An 18,548-nucleotide genomic window follows, 5' to 3' on the forward strand; every position below is an offset into this window, starting at 1 on the left:
CACGTACATTTTCGCAGTTGCGAGATCGAGACGGAGCGTAGGGCTCGAGTTTTTGGCGGTCGATTTTGATTTGGTAGAAGCTGAATCTAGACCATGAACCACTAAACATCGCGAAACTGCAATCAATTTCCATCACGAATTCACGATTGCTGCAATATTATAAAGTTTCCATAAATAGAGGTATGAAATTAAAGCCTATTTTGTGATGTTCTCGCCATGTTTACGTAATTTTGATAATCATTTCTTCAAAGTAAAGAAAATCAGACAAAATCACCGTAACTGACACGCATACAATACAGTGCATTGCCACTGTGTAGTGTGTGTGAGATGAGCTGAGTTGCAGTTAAAAGTGTGTGAGTTGAATTCGAGTCGAAGAGATTTGACACTTTGAAATTGTTATCTGTTGGTTTGCATCATTATTGCCGCGATTTCAATATAGTTTCGTGAATAGATTTACGAAACCTGAGCTTAGAATTAGTAAAAGTATTACTAGACTCTAATGTCTACGTTTTTAAAAGACTGTTTGATTTTCCTGTGAAAATTTTACTTTGAAAAATGATTATCGAAATTCATGGTCAGAAATAATCACAATCTAGGGTCTATTATGTTACAGTTCTTGCATCAAATCAATGCATGAAAACTTAGTTATTGAACTAGAAAATGTTTTTTTTTTTTTAAATAGGCAATTATGAAGTAGGAAGCCTGAAACCTAATAGCCTACTAAACAAATCTCAACAAAGTGTAGGCCTATCCTTATATGAATTAATGAAAAAGTAGCCCCAGAAAAAAGAGCCCCCGAAAATTTCCCTAAAATTTGAAATGGAGCCCCCAAAATGAAAAACTTAATTTTTTGCCTGCGCACCCCCTCTAGAATCCCGCGGATTTCCGCGGGTCCTGAGTTGAGTGTATATATAATATAGGCGTGGGGTCCACGGGTTTCAAGGGGCCATAAACCCCCGAAAGCTCGGGGGTTTTAGCCATAAACCCCCGAAAGCTCGGGGGTTTTAGGCGTATAGGGTCAGATGAGCATATTTTTAATACTTTATTTGTGACACTTGCGGGTCACTACTTGGCGTGGGGTCAATACGTAGAGTTGCGTAGTGTTGCGTAACAACTACGCTGGCCTACGTTACTATATGCTGAGGGACGGAAAGGGGTACGCAAGATGAACGAAAACAATTCAACCTGTTTAATTTTTTTCGCCAGCCTACGCATAACCTACGCAGGGACTATTTCCCCATTAATACGCAGCCTAATTTCTGCGTAGTCGGTACGCCACACTACGGAACTCTACGCAGTTCCAGTGGCTTAAAGAATAACTACCGGTACAGTTGGATCGTTTTTTTAATTTTTATATAAGGCCAAATTAAAAAAAAAACATGTTTAGCGTCCTGTTTTTTCGAAAAATGGGAAGGAGGAGGCCCTTTTTTTTTATTTTTATTTTCTTTCAAAATGGCCGCTCCGTACATTTTTCCTGACATTCAGGCTCTTTTTCAAGATGGCGGCCGACAATTTTTTTTTTTCTTTTTTAAAATCAGAAATACATTTTAGCAGTGCTTTTCATGTTTTTTTTCTTTCAAAAAAAAAAAATAAATAAATAAATTTTAAAAAAATAGGAGGCGGCCCCCAAAAAGGAAGCAGGCGGGAACGCTGTTTTTTTTCTTTCAAAAATAAAAAAAATAAAAAAATAAAATACTTTAAAAAAAAGCGGGCGGGGACGCTAAACATGTATATTTTTTTAATGGCCTGAATGGCAAATAAAGTTCTTGGTGGTTTTAATTTAGACAGTCTCTATATATCTATTTACACCCCCCGCCCCCCTCTAGAATCCCGCGGATTTCCGCGGGTCCTGCTAGTCCAGTTTATATTCCTTTTAAATAGTTGACCATGGCTAGTAAAGAGTTGGTTCCTACAGTACTCACCAAGTTCACAAAGCGTCGCCACGCATGCATTCCTCATCCGATCCCGTTCCTTGTCGTCGCTGTTGCTAATAGCAACCAAGACATGAACCAGCGAAATGGGGCAGAAGGCCGGGGCGACGGCGAGAATCTGAGATGGGTGGATGAACATGACATTGTAAATTAAATGGAAATATTGAGGCATTCCTTTGAGAACTGGAGCATGCTTAATCTGCAGCAATTTTGACAACTATTTTTTGGCCCCTTATAGAACCAAGGAGATTGTATACTACTTTACTTATTGCTCATGTATATAAGATGTTAGCATAGTGGTCCATTTGACTTTCAATCATGAACATGAGGGTTCAAATCTCTGCCTGGTTTCCATGTCCTTCTATAAACGAAGACCTGTGTTGTTTTTTACCAAGATTAAATGTCCATACATAATACATGTCTCAACCTACACCTGTACATGTAGGTGTAATAACCATGTATAAGTTAAGATTAATTTCCCTTACTTCTTAACATTTTTGAAAGTCTATTTTTCTTTTATGGCTACAGGTCCTAGAAATATGGTTCTACCTCAGTAAATCATGATTTTCAACAAATATGCATTTTGTGCTTGGATCATCTTTTTGTGCAACATTACTCAACACCCTTCTGGCTCTCAGCACTAAGTAGACAAATAAAGAATTCATTTTACTTCTAAAAGTCAATGACCTACCCTCCTGATAAACCTGAGAGCTTGAACCCTCTCCACATCATTGCGCTGATAAATGTCCAGGGATCTCATGAGAAGACGATCGACATGCAGGGCCAGCATGGCCTGTACAGTCGTCTCATCCTGTACAAGGTGACGAAGCGCCCTCACTCCAGCTCCACGTATCTCCTTGGCTGGATGAACCACCGCCAGGCGTAAACTGAAACGAGAATCAAAACGTTGAAAGAGAAGGTTGAGTTCCGGTGAAGATGGGAAATAATTTGTGAGCTTTCTCATACTTTGTAAATCAGTTTGGAAAAATATTATTAAAAAAAATCTCCCCTGTATTAAAAGGATTGTCTTTCATATACTGTACCTTCACATTAAACAAAATAACAAGAAATAGCTGAAAGTTTTGGATTAAATATTTGTCCAATGTTTGTCATTGTGTCAAATATTTATAGCACAATACATGTATATCCTTTTCAGCAGTGCATGTGATTTTCAGCAATATTTTGTTGTTGTTGATAATTCCTAAAACCTCACAGCATAGGTACATCTATTTTATGCACTACATCACCAGTCTTTCCAATTGGCTCCAGACAGTGTCTTTCACGATGAAATTGCATGATCAGTTCTCAACTTTATCTTCAACTTTACTTTCTAGTTTTGGTTACTGATCTAGCGAGTGAACATCTATTAAAGACTGTTTATATCTAAATTCATCAAAGATGCGAACCGTTGCCGGAAAATTGATAAGCCTTCCTTCATAAAATTGGCAACAATTATACAAGGCCAAGACTTTTCTTTACCGATTCCTGTGACATTGCTGGTTGTTTGTATTTAATGTGATTATATTTGAACAGCAGGTTTTTATGTACCGGTACATGCAATTTGTGTCGCACTTTGAATTAATTTTAATGCTTCGTGCCTTGTAAATGAACTCAATGATTAACAACAGCAGAAGGTTTGCAAATAAATGCTGCACGAGATGAAGAACAAACTGCAACAGAATCAAATTATAAGAGGGGGTGCCCTATGCTACTTAGCAACCATAAAGTTCAAGATTTGAATTATACAACAACATTTTTTTTCTTTCCTTTTCATGATCAAACATGTCTTACAGTGTAGTGAAAATGTGTGGCATAATCTCATTAAATATATTAGACCTACAATATTTTTTACTTAGTGATGTCATTTTGACATTGCAAAATAAACAAGAATGACAATAATAGTTATATCAATTTATAGGGCAGCTAATACATGTATTTTAATTCGCTGTGATGAAGAAAAAAATGCAACAACTAAGATTTATGTTCAGGCAGTTCATGTGTTTTTGACATGAAAGATGACATTTTGAGGCTAAAGTGCTAAATTCAAGACTTTGAAAATAAAACATGTTAATTTGATTTGTATTGTATAAATAATCAAACTATTTAAAAGTCTTGTTTTACTTGCAATGGAAAATAGTACCTACATGTATGTGTTTGTGCAAATGGGGCATCTAGCCATACGCAGATCCGTAAATGAAGTGTATTTGTGAGCAAACATGCATTCAAGGGGCTACTCGTTCATCTTCATTAAACATTCAATTCATCATGGAATATTCATGATTTTAAGGCAAGCGATTCATCCCACTCACCGTATCGTATTAATAGACATGTCTGTCCCACTATCATACATGTACACATATTCATTTATGAATAGTAGACAAGATGAAAGATTTCTAATTTTCCTGTCAATACTGCTTTATCTGTAAATCTGTTCATCTTCGAGGAAAGAAGATTTGCAAGGATATGAAGTCCTGTCCCAATATTCATTAATACTAATTACTAAGCTAATTGTCAAATAACTACACTATCGTACAGCATGTAGTAGTTGGGTCTAGTGGGAAATATATGAAGGCCGACATGTACAGTACATAGGATACAATAAATTGGCATCCTACAGAAAAGGCAAGTGTTTCTTTCTTTCTTTCTCTCTCTTTCTCCCCTCTCTGTCTGTCTGTCTCTCTTTCTGTCTCTCTCTCTCTCTCTCTCTCTCTCTCTCTCTCTTTCTTTCCTATAAATGGTATAGAATAAGACACTATTACTCCTCTTAATCCAATATCTGTAAATATTAATCAAACTTTAGGGATCTGAAAATAAAAAGAGGTTTTTAGCCAAGTAAACAATTTAACTGTTTTAAAATGATCCTCTTTTGAGAGTAAGGAGGTACAGGTCCATGTAACTACTGTAACTCTGTAAGAAATAAATAGGTAGAGTAATGCTCTAATGGCTCTGAACAGTAAATCTATTCTGATTGTTGGGTTACAAAAGCAGTTTACAATTGAGAAGGTCTGCAGACTCTGCAATGTAGACTAAACTGTCTAGCAACCCATACAGAGAATGGGGTCTGAAAGTAATTATCGGTCAAGATTATTTTGTGTCGATCCATTCTATTGTTGACTTCCACTTCCTCTGGGAAACAATTCCCTTGAACAAAAGTGCAATTAATTCTTCCCTGAACCGATACATGGGGCATGACGAGCAAGGATTCTAGAGGCACATGAACACCTGTCAATCAATCACATCAGGGGGATGTTTCACAAAGATCCTAAGTCGAATTTAACTCCAAGTTGGACTTAAACATTATGGAGAGTCATTTGTAGCCTTAAAATCAAATATTCAAAAGCAAAAAATTCAAGTAATTTAGATTTTTTTTATAAATTCCACATCAAGAACATAAAATCTCCTTGAAAATAGGAATTATATGAATCTACATGTTATGCCTTTTAAAATAACTTTCAAAAATATTTTCAAAGTTACTAACAGCTTTCCATAATTGTTAAGTCCAACTTAGAGATAATGTAGTAGTACAGGGTCTGAGCTAGCTATCCAAACTGTAGACGACACAGGTTTTACACTTTGGTGTTCATGTGAGGTACATTGTTGTACATGCATGATAGTCTTTTGAAATTAATTCCTACACAGTATTCATCTTTATTTCAGATGCAACTCATACAAACGACATGTACAATGTATTCATATTTATGAACTACCGGTACTCAAAGAAAGTTCAGCAATTCAAGTTATACATGTAGTGTTGATATCTCGTTACTATCGTTTTTTATGTTGGTATCAATGTAAAGCCTGTTTATTCCCCTTTACAATGATGGCCCATTTTTAATGATTATTTAATCATGGAATATCCTGAATATGAGGCCTTCAAAACACAATACATCCTCCAAACAAATAAGATTTCCCTTTCGACAACATAACAATGCATTTTGCAACATTTCACTTTTGACTTGTATGATAATACAGTTAAACAGGAGAGATATAAACGCTCAAACGTGAATTGCAGAACTTTTTTGAGGTGTTCATTTACGTGGTATGGTATTTGGATATAATTCATACAACTATTTCATACTTTCTGTTTATGTGGTTTGACATTTTGGATGTACGGTAGTTCCTACACAAAAAATACTTCATTATTTCTGTTTACTTGGTATAGTAAATTGGACATGACCAGTGCACAGTATTTATATTTCCAATTTTCATGGTAAGGTAGAATCTATTTTTATTTATTTTAAAGAGTGTTCACATGGTGTGGCTCGTCGAATGCCAAGGTCAGGGTCAACATATTGTTTCATACAGTAAACAGTATAAACCCAGGCTAAAGGAATTCTAAATCGAGAGAGAGTGTGGATAGGATGATACACATGGGTAAGAAGCTAATAGTCTGGATTAAACATTTTACAGGCTCTAGGAGTGGGCTCAATTTAGGCCAAGGTTAGGAAACGATCGATGTTATGACACACATAAATGTATTAACCAACTCCTGTCATAACAGGCTGAGACTTCTTTAATAAGTGATATTGTACAGTACTATGTAGAAACAACTGATAATATGTATGTGATTGCGCAACTGTTTCACCTTTCAGAACTGCATCATTTACATGCAGTATAACCCCCCCCCCCACCCCCCCCCAAAAAAAAAATAATTTAAAAGCAGTATACAGGACAAGTAGATCTGGATCATGGACCAGTAGATCTCATATTATATTATCCAAAAAAAAGAGAAGAGTATGAATTTACAAATAGTACCAAAAAATAGAAGAAAAAAAATAAAGTGAAAGGCATAAATATTCTAAAAAAGAATGAAACGGCGATAATACCAAACAACAACAACAACAAGAATATGTGTAGGGCATGGTCAAGGCAAAATACATGTAAATGGTATTACATGTAGGCCAACTATGAAAGTTGAGAAATTTTAGTCTTATTTAAATTATTATTTTCAAAATGTAGGGGATCAATAATGTAAAGAAATAAGGCTTACATGTAATAACATGATGTCCACTCTCTGGATCTCTGAATGTGAGAAGACTGGAACCTTGGTTTCACATACATGTACATGAATGATGAGATGATGATTAATGTCTTCACTATCTCTTCTATGAGTCACTGGCTTCCAGGTCAACTAGCGCCGGTTATCTACTCTAGATAGTAACTTAGTGTATAATACCATGAACAGTACATGCACATACAACGTGTGTAGCCTGATTTTGTCTCAAGTGATGTGACATCCTTCCTGCATGTTTTTATCTCAGTCTACTCAACAATAAAATTATTTTGCAATCATCTGCCTATACATGCATCTTCATCGGCTCAAATTGATGTTTTTAAGTGTTACTGATTAAGCCTACCATTTCGTTTGTGAAGTATTTTGAAACAGCTCAAGGGAATGGTGCTTTACCAAATAACATCAGATTGGATTGAATTACATTATGCTCAAAATGTACTTGTAATACAAATCTTTACTTTATAGCAATCCATACATTATACATGTACAGTATGTATCTGCTATCATAGTGGAGGCTACCTAAGAATTTCATGGTAGAAAATGTCACCACAGCAAAAGCGCTATATAAGAACTAGCTATTATCATTATTATTATTAAATCACAGTGATCTCAAATCGAACTATTTCTACACATTTTCTTTCGTCAAAGATCGTCAAAAATATACCGTAGGGTAAAAGTTAGAGTTGCAATGGGGTTGAAAACTAGGTAAGAATTAGGGTTTTAGGCTGCATCTCACGAAACCGTCATACATGTAAGTACAAGTTGAAGGACATCCCATTGAAATGCGTGTATTAAGTTTAACACGCATTTCAATGGGATGTCGCTCAACTTGTACTTATGACGGTTTCGTGAGATGCAGCCTACATGTTCATGTGATTATATAGAATATTGACATGCACATGTACAGTACCGGTAGGTAGTTTTTAGTGCAAGGTTGAAGGAATTTGGTACATGTCAGTGTAGCTAATTGACCGTGACGCAATTGTAGCAAGAGAATGTGTCCTACAACCGAACTAATCACATGCAATATTTGTTATCTACACGCGACTGGTAGAGCACATAATTGGCCCACATACACATACACGTGCACTGTAGGAGTATCAAAGGCTTACGACGACCTCATGTCTTCAATTCATGAACTTGAGCTTTTCAATGACAGACGAGCAAGCCCAATCTCTAAAATCTTCTATTTTTATCCCACAGCTTTAAATTTAAACTTCATATACATGTATGTACACGTGCTGGGGTGAACCAGTTTCAGCTAGGCTCGCACTTTATGGCTGCCTCTGTTAGCACTGTAGAGCCTTAGGACCAGGGTGACAGCAGTACAGAGATAAGAGAAGCTTTGTCAATAACAAAGGCTATTTCATCATGCTTTAAAAATACTCACTTTAATATGGTTAGGTTCTTTGACAGCAATTCATACCATTTCGGTTAGGAAAATGTTCACATTAATTTTGATTGGTGTACAATAAATTAAATTATCAGAATGGCTCTCCACTCTCCTGTATGCGTTTACTATTGTCTTCACGTACGACAATACATCTACATATCATCACATACAAGTACAAATATGTACAGATATGTGAACTAGTTCTGTGATTTTTGTTGGATAAGAGACCATGCATATGCTTGTGCACAGATGCCAATTCTTACCTCAAAAAAAGTACTCTTTGGAAGAAAAAGCACTATTTTTTCAACCCTCCAAAGAGTATTTCCAGGAACAGTCTTCCACCTGAATACACTATTAGTGTCTACACTGTAGGAGAACTCTAGAATACAGATTCATCCTATACTTCTACATGTACATGTATGTACCACAGCATAGCATGCACGTAATGTTCATGTATTCACATTGATCCCTGGAGCTGTGCACAAGCATGAATGTATACATGTATGTATCCCTCTAATCCATTTACCATGCCAGTCATGCATGGAGAATCAACATACTGTTTCCATATCAGAACAAGATATTTACAGGATCACAGCTAGTCTTCAACTCAAATCTGTGTCTTCATCCTGTCTCTACTCACATCATACAGTATGCATCATTCTCAATACAGTGCATGAACAATGTACATATTGTACAGTCCGCACATGTAAGACTTTGAATTGCTTTGAGATGAGGAACATCTTTTGAGCGGCTGAATTAAAATTCTGTTCATGTTGCAATAATTAGTATAATGGTATCGAGATACACATTAGAAAAATGTCCATGTTTTATCACTGTCGATTGGAAAAAGTAGCAAAAGTCTCATGTTTTTCTTTCCATTGATTTTGTTTGAATGTAGGTCACATTGGAGGGTTGAAAGGTGTATGAATGACCTATATTTAACGAGTCTGCCTCATATCTATATTTAGAGTGACATGTGGGTACCGCTGGTCCATCACGCTTCATGCTTCTCACATGTATGAATTCACTGACCATCAAACTTGTTTACACTGCCTCCAAAGGGCCCCCACATCACAAATTCTTTCAGCATTACTAATCTTTAATCCTGTAACACTTTTGGACAGAATATTTTTCACTAATCTTCCAATTCGCAGTAAGTCTTGCGATTTTCTGAATAATCGTGATAGTTTGCCGGGTGCTGTGTGTGTGAATGGTGTTGAGAATTAAAAATCAATTTATTTAATTCCAGGATTCCAAGGGCGCATACATCATCGATATTCACGCATGCATAGCTCGGACGTTCTTGCTGTCAAGCGAGAATTCTCCGTGTGTTAATGGTCGCCAAAATATATCGATCTTTGCATCGCGATCCAAACACACTCATTGTTATGTGTGAACAGGTCTACTGTTCTTTGGATATGAATGAATATTGTTGGTCCCTAATCAATGGCCTTGTTCATGCATGATGTATTATGAAACCACCTTAAAATACCATGGCAAAATTTAGTGACATATTTATGCACCTCACATTTTAGTTTCTTATAAATACAGATAAACTTTATTAGGGGTTACTTTATAGGGACAGATACATTATTTTTCACCCTAATTGCCATTCATACATGTATACCTGTAAAATAGTATATATCTGCCACAACAGGTTGTTGTTGTTGTTGTTTTTTTTTTTGGGGGGGGGGGGGGGGGCAGTCTACAGCCTGAAATGAATATGAACTAGGCTTCAATAAGCGTTTTCAAACAAGCTTTCAGTGCAAAACAACACAAAGTTAACATCAGCTTGTTCTGAAACTGAGAAACTGTCACATATGGCAAGAATTCAATGTCGTAATTCAATCATTTGGCAGCGAGAAAACAAAATCTGGACCACTCACAGAATTTGTAAACAATTTAGGAGTAATAGGGTTTCTAGTTGATTGCATTGGAGGTAAGAGAAACACTAATCAAGCAGTCAATATAGAGTAGTACTTACCAGCATACGATCTCAGCCACTGAATAGCCCAGCTTGTCAAAGCTTGATACATGATTGATAAGCTAAAAGCAAAGGTAAACAAAAACAGAAAAACATTGTATATTAGATTTCATCTAGCAGATTGTATATATTTTCTATCACAAATACATACATGTACTGTGGTGCTTAGGAGTATCATTTTGAATTATCACATTATCAGAAAAGTTGGTTTTTGGGCATACTTCCATTCTTTCAGGTACATGTACACTACATCTAGAATATAAAATTGGTTGATGACACTGCTGCTGATGTGTTTGAAGATTACAGATCAAAAGAGCAAAGGTTTCAAGTTGAAATTATGCATCTCAGTTTGTAGCTCAATTAGCCAATGACAACAGAAACGGAAAGTTTGTCTTCATAACGTACATGTAGGTACATACATGAACACCTGCATTAAAGGCTCAACAGTAACTGGTTTCTGGTGCACTCTGTATCCCTAATATCAAAAATTAATGTGACTATGTGAGGCCCCCTAAAATGCTTAAAATTGAGAGAGAAAAAATAAGGTGACTGATTTAAATGTAGTTTAATACAAAGCAAAGAAAATGTGGAAAGCATTAATAATCTGCTAAGATCTGTGCTCGTGTTCTATCAGTTCTCTCTCTCTCTATCTCTCCTCTTCTCTCTTTCATATTTTCTATGACCTTTTATCATTTTATTTCACTTTCTATTGTCTCCACTTACAGTACATGGATGCTGCTGGATGAACATCATGAAAGCATTCCCACCAAGAACAATCAACTTTGTAAAAAAAAACGCCTCACCCAATTCATAAAACAGTCCCTTGCCAAGAACGGGAGGGTTCTATATTACAACCAACACTTCCTCCAAAACAAAACGATTTCCTAACAACTGTCAAAGTCAAGGTCTAGCCTATTCAGAATCAGCTGCACACCAATACATGTAGCTCTGTTCTCACTAGCCTTTAATACAGAAACATGGTCTATATGTGTAGTATAGTGTGAACAAAAAGATCAAGTAGTGGAGTGCCAACAAATGTTGAGGGGTCCAGAGATTAATATGGATGTCCAGACATTTTTTCAAGCTTTTTAGCACTAAGAATAACAAAACTTCCCTAGGCATCACATATTGACTGTCTTGATGAGGCAATGTTTTTTTGATAATCAAAACAGGTTACTTTCAATACAGTGTTCACACATGCATTGCCAGCTATTTTTCACATGATGTTCAATATGCGACCTTACAACTTTGATCTTTTTGGAATGGGGTCCAGATTAAAGATAAAGACCAGTTATGGTCATGCGATTGCATTATGAAAGCAACGTTGTGGAATCGATCAGAAAAGGTTGATTATCTAGCATATAAGTATTGGTGTGTACTGCAAGGTTCTGGAATCATCATAATGATAACAAATTTGGCCCAGTCTTCGTAAAGTTACAAGCACTGTACACAGAAAGATGTATATGGGACTATGCACACGTGCGCGACACGTGCATTTATCTCTCAGTCCAATTAATACATAAACTAATTTACCAAATATATCAATTAGTAGGCGGTTTCCCGGCAAAATTTTTATCATCATGTATTAGTCAAAACATATTCTTTCACTGATTGGTAATAAAGAGCTTCCAATCCTTCCATTTCATTTTTTGAAATTGGGGCATTTCCAATACTGGTCTTTACCTTTAAGACCTTTAGAGTCTGTATGCATGGGCCCTACATGTACAAAATTTGGGGGATTTTGACTTAACATTTTGGGCACCCATGTGTCCCGTGCACCCGTTACTGTCAGGCTCTGCCTACGTTACAGCTTGTACCGTATTTTGACTGGACTAATGGGAACACAGGTCGAGCATGATGAATGAAGTGGATGGACGGGAGACAAGCAGGGCTATTTCTCATGTGTGTGTGTCATCACCGATGCCTCTTGGATAGTAGCCATCTACAATCACAAACATCCAACTTACATTCTACAGCCATTTCAAGTATTTGACCTTACATGTTTGTCCCTCTCTCTCTCTCTCTCTCTCTACACAACAACAGTAGACAGAAAGTTCAAATGTTTTTGAAAAGCAAAGTATACCTATGTAGCTTCACAAGCATGCTGTAGGCTACATGTATGTGCAGCGCTTTCCCTATGGGATGGATAAGAATCAAATCTGTTTCGCTTACATGTACAGTAGAACCCATAGCTTCAACAGATGACGTGGATGTATAGGGGTAAAATGAACTCTGATGACCACAAATGAAATGGTCAAAAATGCCAACTGGTCCGGACTCCATTCAAACTTTTCTTTTCATCCCTACATCATGTAAATCCTCTTCCTACGTTAATTTACCAAATGTGGTTGATGAAGATTATTTAATAACCACATGAATACCGATAAAAACTGTTCAATTACAAATGAATTTTGAAATAACACTGAACCAAAGCACTGTACAGTGTATGCCCTTTTAGTCTTTTTTTTTGTCTTTTGAGAGCCAGACACTTGAAAGGCATGTTCATACCCAAGAGACTATTAGAAGATGAATTTGATCTTTAGTATGCCAAGAATCATCAGATGGCAGAGTCAAAACCTATCAGTGTTATTATGCTGATTTCTGTGACCTGTGACATTACAAAATACATGTGTATATTCATTTCTATTTTCTACGGTGATGCAGTAATTCTTTATGAAGCTCATGTCCCAAAGGCTTCTTGAAATACGTGAATAACTTTACGATTGTATGACGTAAAGACGGCCTAAAATAAAATGCCTCTAGCACCGTCTTCGGTGGCAGAGGTTTAAAAATAGGGACAAGGGAAGGGAGATACCAAAGCAACTTCCTTTTAAATCTGGTTCAATTAGAATGAGGAGCTAGACTGCAGTTTATGCATTGTATTCTTCAAATCACAAACCAATATGTACATGTATACATGTACGCTTGCTTCCAATAGCAAAAACAATGTTAATTCTTCCACTCTGATTTCCTCTGAGCATATTATTGCCTTTAAATCATGATAAGGCATTTTTCCAATTTTTTTCAATTTCCTCGTAAAAATATCAGTAAAATATCTTTTATAGCACAATTTATCCATTTAAAAGTCATTAACATCCCCATAAACAATAATAATCAAAAATTGATAACTACTAATTGACCATATTAGAATAGAAAAGACAATTAATTCGCCACATACACACAATCATGCATACAGTACATGTACATTAACGATTTGATTTTTTTTTTCTGCAATTTTATCTGAAATGGGTTCACTGGCTTTAATTGCCTGCAGCAACTTACATGTATTATTGTATATGCCGTCCTTTATAAACACAGACAGACAGACAGACTGTGGTAATCACATGCACATGAGTGTGCAATTAAATGAATCTAAACAATTGGGCTTCACTCTAACCTCCAACACACACACATTAAAGACAGACACCATTCTTGTTGTGTTTGGTCTGAAAACATCAGCCTGAAATGCATGCCATCAATTGATTGAATGTAAAGCATACTGACAGAAAACCACATAACATCTTTATTTTTTTCTACAATTGTTTTTAAAGTTAAATAGTACCTTTGATACCCGAGTCAAACCGACAACGGACCGACAAAAAAATAAGTTGGTCTGGAGTGATCGGTTTGGCGGTGTGGCCGAAGTATAAGCGGCCATATGCTTCTTTATATTAATACACGTGCACCATTCAGAGAATAATCTGCTGGGTCTGAGAAACACAGACTACAGGTCTACACATGTATCCTAATTTTCTCATTTGACATTTGAAGGATTTCTTTGTACTATATATTGGGATGGAAATAAGAAATTAATTTTAATGCACTGCGGAGGAGTAACAGGCAGTGCTACATCCATACAAAAGGTATTTTTATACCTGTACGAAAGAAATTAAACACCATCTCACTGGCCAGTATTCAATAAACATACTCATTTCAGTCTAGGGTTCAACACTAGACAATATAAGTAGATTAAGTCCAGTAATTTATTCATTCCATGAAGAAGGAAAAAAAAATCTGCAATTAAATCAATATGAACAAAATGAATCAGGGTGTTATCTATAAAATGGTGTTTTTATGTGGTGTACTTGAAAAATGTTTATCAGGATTGTCCCTTTTTACTTGTTTCCCAATTCATGCAATCAAACTTAGATTTAGAACTTTGCTTTGGTTATGAACAGAATGTCTGGTTGACTCTTTGCCCCCATTTCTCTGTTCCTCTCCCCATTATCTCAGACTTCTACACACACAAATTAACTCCGCATTTAGACTAGGGAAACTACAAGTATATGTTTCATAAAATGTTAATTGTAGTTCCATGATTACAAATTAATGGTGATGTGCAAACGTACAAATGAAATAGTCTTGCCAACAAATTTTCAGGCAAAGTTTCATAGGATACTGTGGGTCAACTACATGTACAAAAACTGTTTTACTAACGCATTCAAATTTATGGATAATTCTTTCCTGGGAGCTTATAGATCGAGTTATTCTATTACGCTGTCATTAATGAGTAAACTAGAATACTTTGAATTCACTCTGCATACATTCAATACTTCTTGCGTGTCAGCAACCATTCAGGTTGTCAAGAACAAGGTTGTTAAAAAGTATGCATACAATTTAAATAAAGGAAGTAAACTGGTCTGTTTTGTCGACTGTCTTTAATATACTGTAGCATGAGAATTGTAAACTGTATTGCAACATGGTTTGAATGTATCACATGTGTTTCAATTTATGACATTTCTTTACACTAAATTGTGCTCTACATTTTTTTAAAGATCATGAATGTTCACTGTATCATTGAAAAATATGGGGTAGTGGGTAAATGTACCAGTTCAGAGCAGAAAATTCAAGATGAAAGAATAAAATACCAATGCAAGAAATTCATTGACCAAACAGACAAGTCTTGAATTTTAAGAACTTTGTTCAACCATGAAGCTATTCTGTTATTAGCTCCATGGTTAAGCCTTCTCTATTCATAATGTCTCCTTTCATTAAATCTACAGTAACGGGGAAAACAGATCCTTGGAATGCAGAGAATGTGGTGGAGTGATTTCCTGGTTTGATATCATGTGACACGTCATGTGACTTATCATGTGACTTGCAACAACATACAGAGAATTGTTCTTGAATTGTTCTGCAAGTTTATTGGTTTATTTTTAATTTTGTTAGAGTGTATCACTTTCAAATTTATTATATAAATGTGATGAAAAAATTTGTAGGATGCTTGCAGGGATATAAATGTCTACAGTAAATTCTGTAACTACAATATGGATGAAATGTAGACATGTGCAACAAATTGAAAAGGACAAAAATCATCAACAAAAAAGATACAATTAGGACATTAAAAAATTGTGAAAAATAGGAAATATTGACACCACACAACATGAAGCTGTGTTCATGTGAAAGGAAAAGAAACATGAGATTGAGAAATCACACTTCAAATTAAAAATCATCTTGATTGAGGCCACTTGACAATTCTCGCTACCCCAAATAGCGATTCTGCCGAGATCCGGGGAAAATCCTGAAAAGCGCATTGCATTATGGGATAGCTTTTCGACATTACAGCTTCCTGTGCAGGCGTTCGTGATCACAACCCTCTCTTTCATGGTAGAGTTTAACGGCCTTTTGTGCTAAAGTCACTAATTCTGCCCGAAGCTTTCCATTGCATATTATAATCTGTACAAATTACACTGATTGGCATCGATTTTAGCGTGCGTGAAAACTCTGCACAGCGAACACAGGCGCTAGCGCCAGCGGGATGGGACTCTATACCGGAAGTTGTAGTGACGACCCGAGAGAGTGAAAATTACCTCGTCTCGCGAATTTCGAGATTTTCGTACCTATTTAGGGTAGCGAGAATTGCTCATTCAACAGCGTTTGATAATGGCAGAGTGAAACAGGAGGATTTCAATCAATTCTACAAGGGTGGCATCCTCATAGAAAGGCTTAGCCCAATTCCTACTTGGTTCCTCTGCTTGCTCAAGGTTCGTTTCGCTGATGTGACATTTGCCTGGTTTGCAAGGATGCATGCTCCGGGATGAGAGGGGATGAGAGAGACAGGGGGAAATGAGTGGGAGGAGGAGAGGGAAAGAGATAGAGACAGTGAGAGAGACAGACATGCATACAGATGGAAGAGAATGAATGGGAGAGGAAATGAAGAAGTGAGAGAGAGAAAGAGAGCGAGAGAGAGATGGGGAAGAGTAAATGTGAAGAGAAGAGGGGGGGGGGGAGAGGTGGACAGACAGTCAGACATGAGAAAATGGAGGGAGGGGAAGAGGGAGAGAGAGTACAGATAAAGAGAGATGAGAGAAAAAGAGATATGGAAGAGTGAGTGGGAAGAGAAGAGGAGAAAGAGATGGAGACAGAGAGGCAGACATGGGAAAATGGAGGGAGTAGAGAGAGAGAGTACAGAGAGAACGAGAGAGAGTATAGAGAGAAAGAGAGAGAGAGAGAGAGAGAGAGAGAGAGAGTAAGAAAAGGAGGGGGGGGGGTGATTTTCAAAGGTATTGAAAGGGAAATAAATAAAGATGGAGAGGGGGCATACAGAGACAAATATATAGAAGGAGATATATTTTAGTGACTAAAAACATTATGATTGAACATACCTTTACAAAATTATTGAGATGTCCAAGTTTCTTTCCTTTTGTCACGCTACTTCTCCTGGTCAGACTTGTAAGTATCTCCTGGATATTATCCTTTGGAGCTGGTAAGAAAAAATAACATCAATCATTCAGTATTTCAGTATGTTACACAAGAGCATTGCAAGAGCATTGCAAAAGCTATGATAGATGGGAAATGCTAGCTGAAATAAGAAAACAGATTCACAAAAGTATCAATAAATGTATGAAATAATAACAAATTAGAGTAGGTTTTCGAACTATATGTAGGTAAAAATGTAAATGTATGGGCCCATATTCATCTAACCTGTCAGTGTCATCTAAAAAGCCAATTGTTAACCTATTGCCTATAGGAACTGGGTGATCCCAGTGTGAAGCCTCTTGGAATATGAGAATTCAATAGCCAACAGGTTAACTGAATATACATAGCGCACAGGCTTTAGTAAGTACACCATACCTGCCAACATTTGAAAATGAGAATTAAGAATTTTTAGCACGTTATGTCTTCGAAATTAAGAAATCTGTACCCTTAACAGGCATTCGCACATGCAGCGGCAGTGCAACTTGCAACACGCTGTAAATCTGTGCAAAAAAGCGAATAATTCGCTGCTCAATCATGCAGCCCTTCAACGCACGCACTACGTGAACTCTCACATCGCGGCATATGATAAAACAAACTTAATTTGGCTTAAGCAACACAACAACAACAACAAAAACAACAAACAAACCACACAACAAAAAAAAAAAAAAATTTAAAAAAAAAAAAAAAAAAAAATTGAAATTTTGAAAATCCGGGATATCCCGCATTTTGGGGTCCTAATAATCCAGAAAAACGGATTCCGGATTATTCGGGAGAATTGGCAGGTATGAGCACACTGTAGTAACATGTACATGTATGTAGTTACAGAAACAACTAGGACTACCATATTTGCTGGCATTAAGGCCGCACCCCCGATTTTGACATTTTCTAGACACAAACAAAAAACGGAAGGAAACAAAATGGGGGAAAAGTGCAACACTTACAAGACCAAAAAAAAAAATCATCATTATTTTCTCATCATGTCATATGAATATGAGGTTAGAACTCTAAAGACATAATATATAAAATATCAACTATTTCCTTCATGTACACTTTCTTTCTCCCAAATTCCATTACTAAAGCAATCACATAAACACACATACATACATGTATTAAAGCTCTGTCTTTTTATCATTTACAATGTACGGAATATCCAGTGTAAATTAATTACAATGATTTGCGAAACACAAAGTTCGAAGACGCATTCTTTTAATTTTCATTAAACAAATTGCTATGGACATGTATGTACATGTTGACATACTGTAGGTTTTTTAATGCAAATTCCAACTCACGACTTGCGACAAGTTTCAGCTTAACACTTAATATAAATAGCCATTGAAGTCATTATGAAGTCATTGGCTCTGCCATGCACTTGATGCAACCCACACACAAACTTGACCCTGCGAGCTAAAATAAGTCTGACGTAGAATATATAATCCACCTTGAAATAATAGCTTGGAGTGCTTCTTCCTTCTTCTACTCACTCCTGCCAAACATAAACAACGATGCAGGGACTCTAAACACATTATT

General features: G+C 36.4%; 1 protein-coding gene across 2 annotated transcripts in view; it reads right to left on the reverse strand.

The window, feature by feature from the left end:
* Positions 1 to 18,548, reverse strand: part of LOC115925203 (rapamycin-insensitive companion of mTOR-like) — a 61,288-nt gene that overhangs the window by 36,142 nt on the left and 6,598 nt on the right. For both annotated transcript variants that reach the window (XM_030988765.1, XM_030988762.1), the window contains exons 3-6: positions 16,928 to 17,025; positions 10,323 to 10,384; positions 2,623 to 2,818; positions 1,923 to 2,049 (exon numbers count right to left, since the gene is read on the reverse strand). In XM_030988765.1, the coding sequence (XP_030844625.1) occupies positions 1,923 to 2,049; positions 2,623 to 2,818; positions 10,323 to 10,384; positions 16,928 to 17,025 (483 nt within the window). The remainder of the gene's footprint in view (positions 1 to 1,922; positions 2,050 to 2,622; positions 2,819 to 10,322; positions 10,385 to 16,927; positions 17,026 to 18,548) is intronic.

This window comes from Strongylocentrotus purpuratus, unplaced genomic scaffold (genome assembly GCF_000002235.5).
Source record: "Strongylocentrotus purpuratus isolate Spur 01 unplaced genomic scaffold, Spur_5.0 spur5_contig_840, whole genome shotgun sequence".
Taxonomy (NCBI): domain Eukaryota; kingdom Metazoa; phylum Echinodermata; class Echinoidea; order Camarodonta; family Strongylocentrotidae; genus Strongylocentrotus; species Strongylocentrotus purpuratus.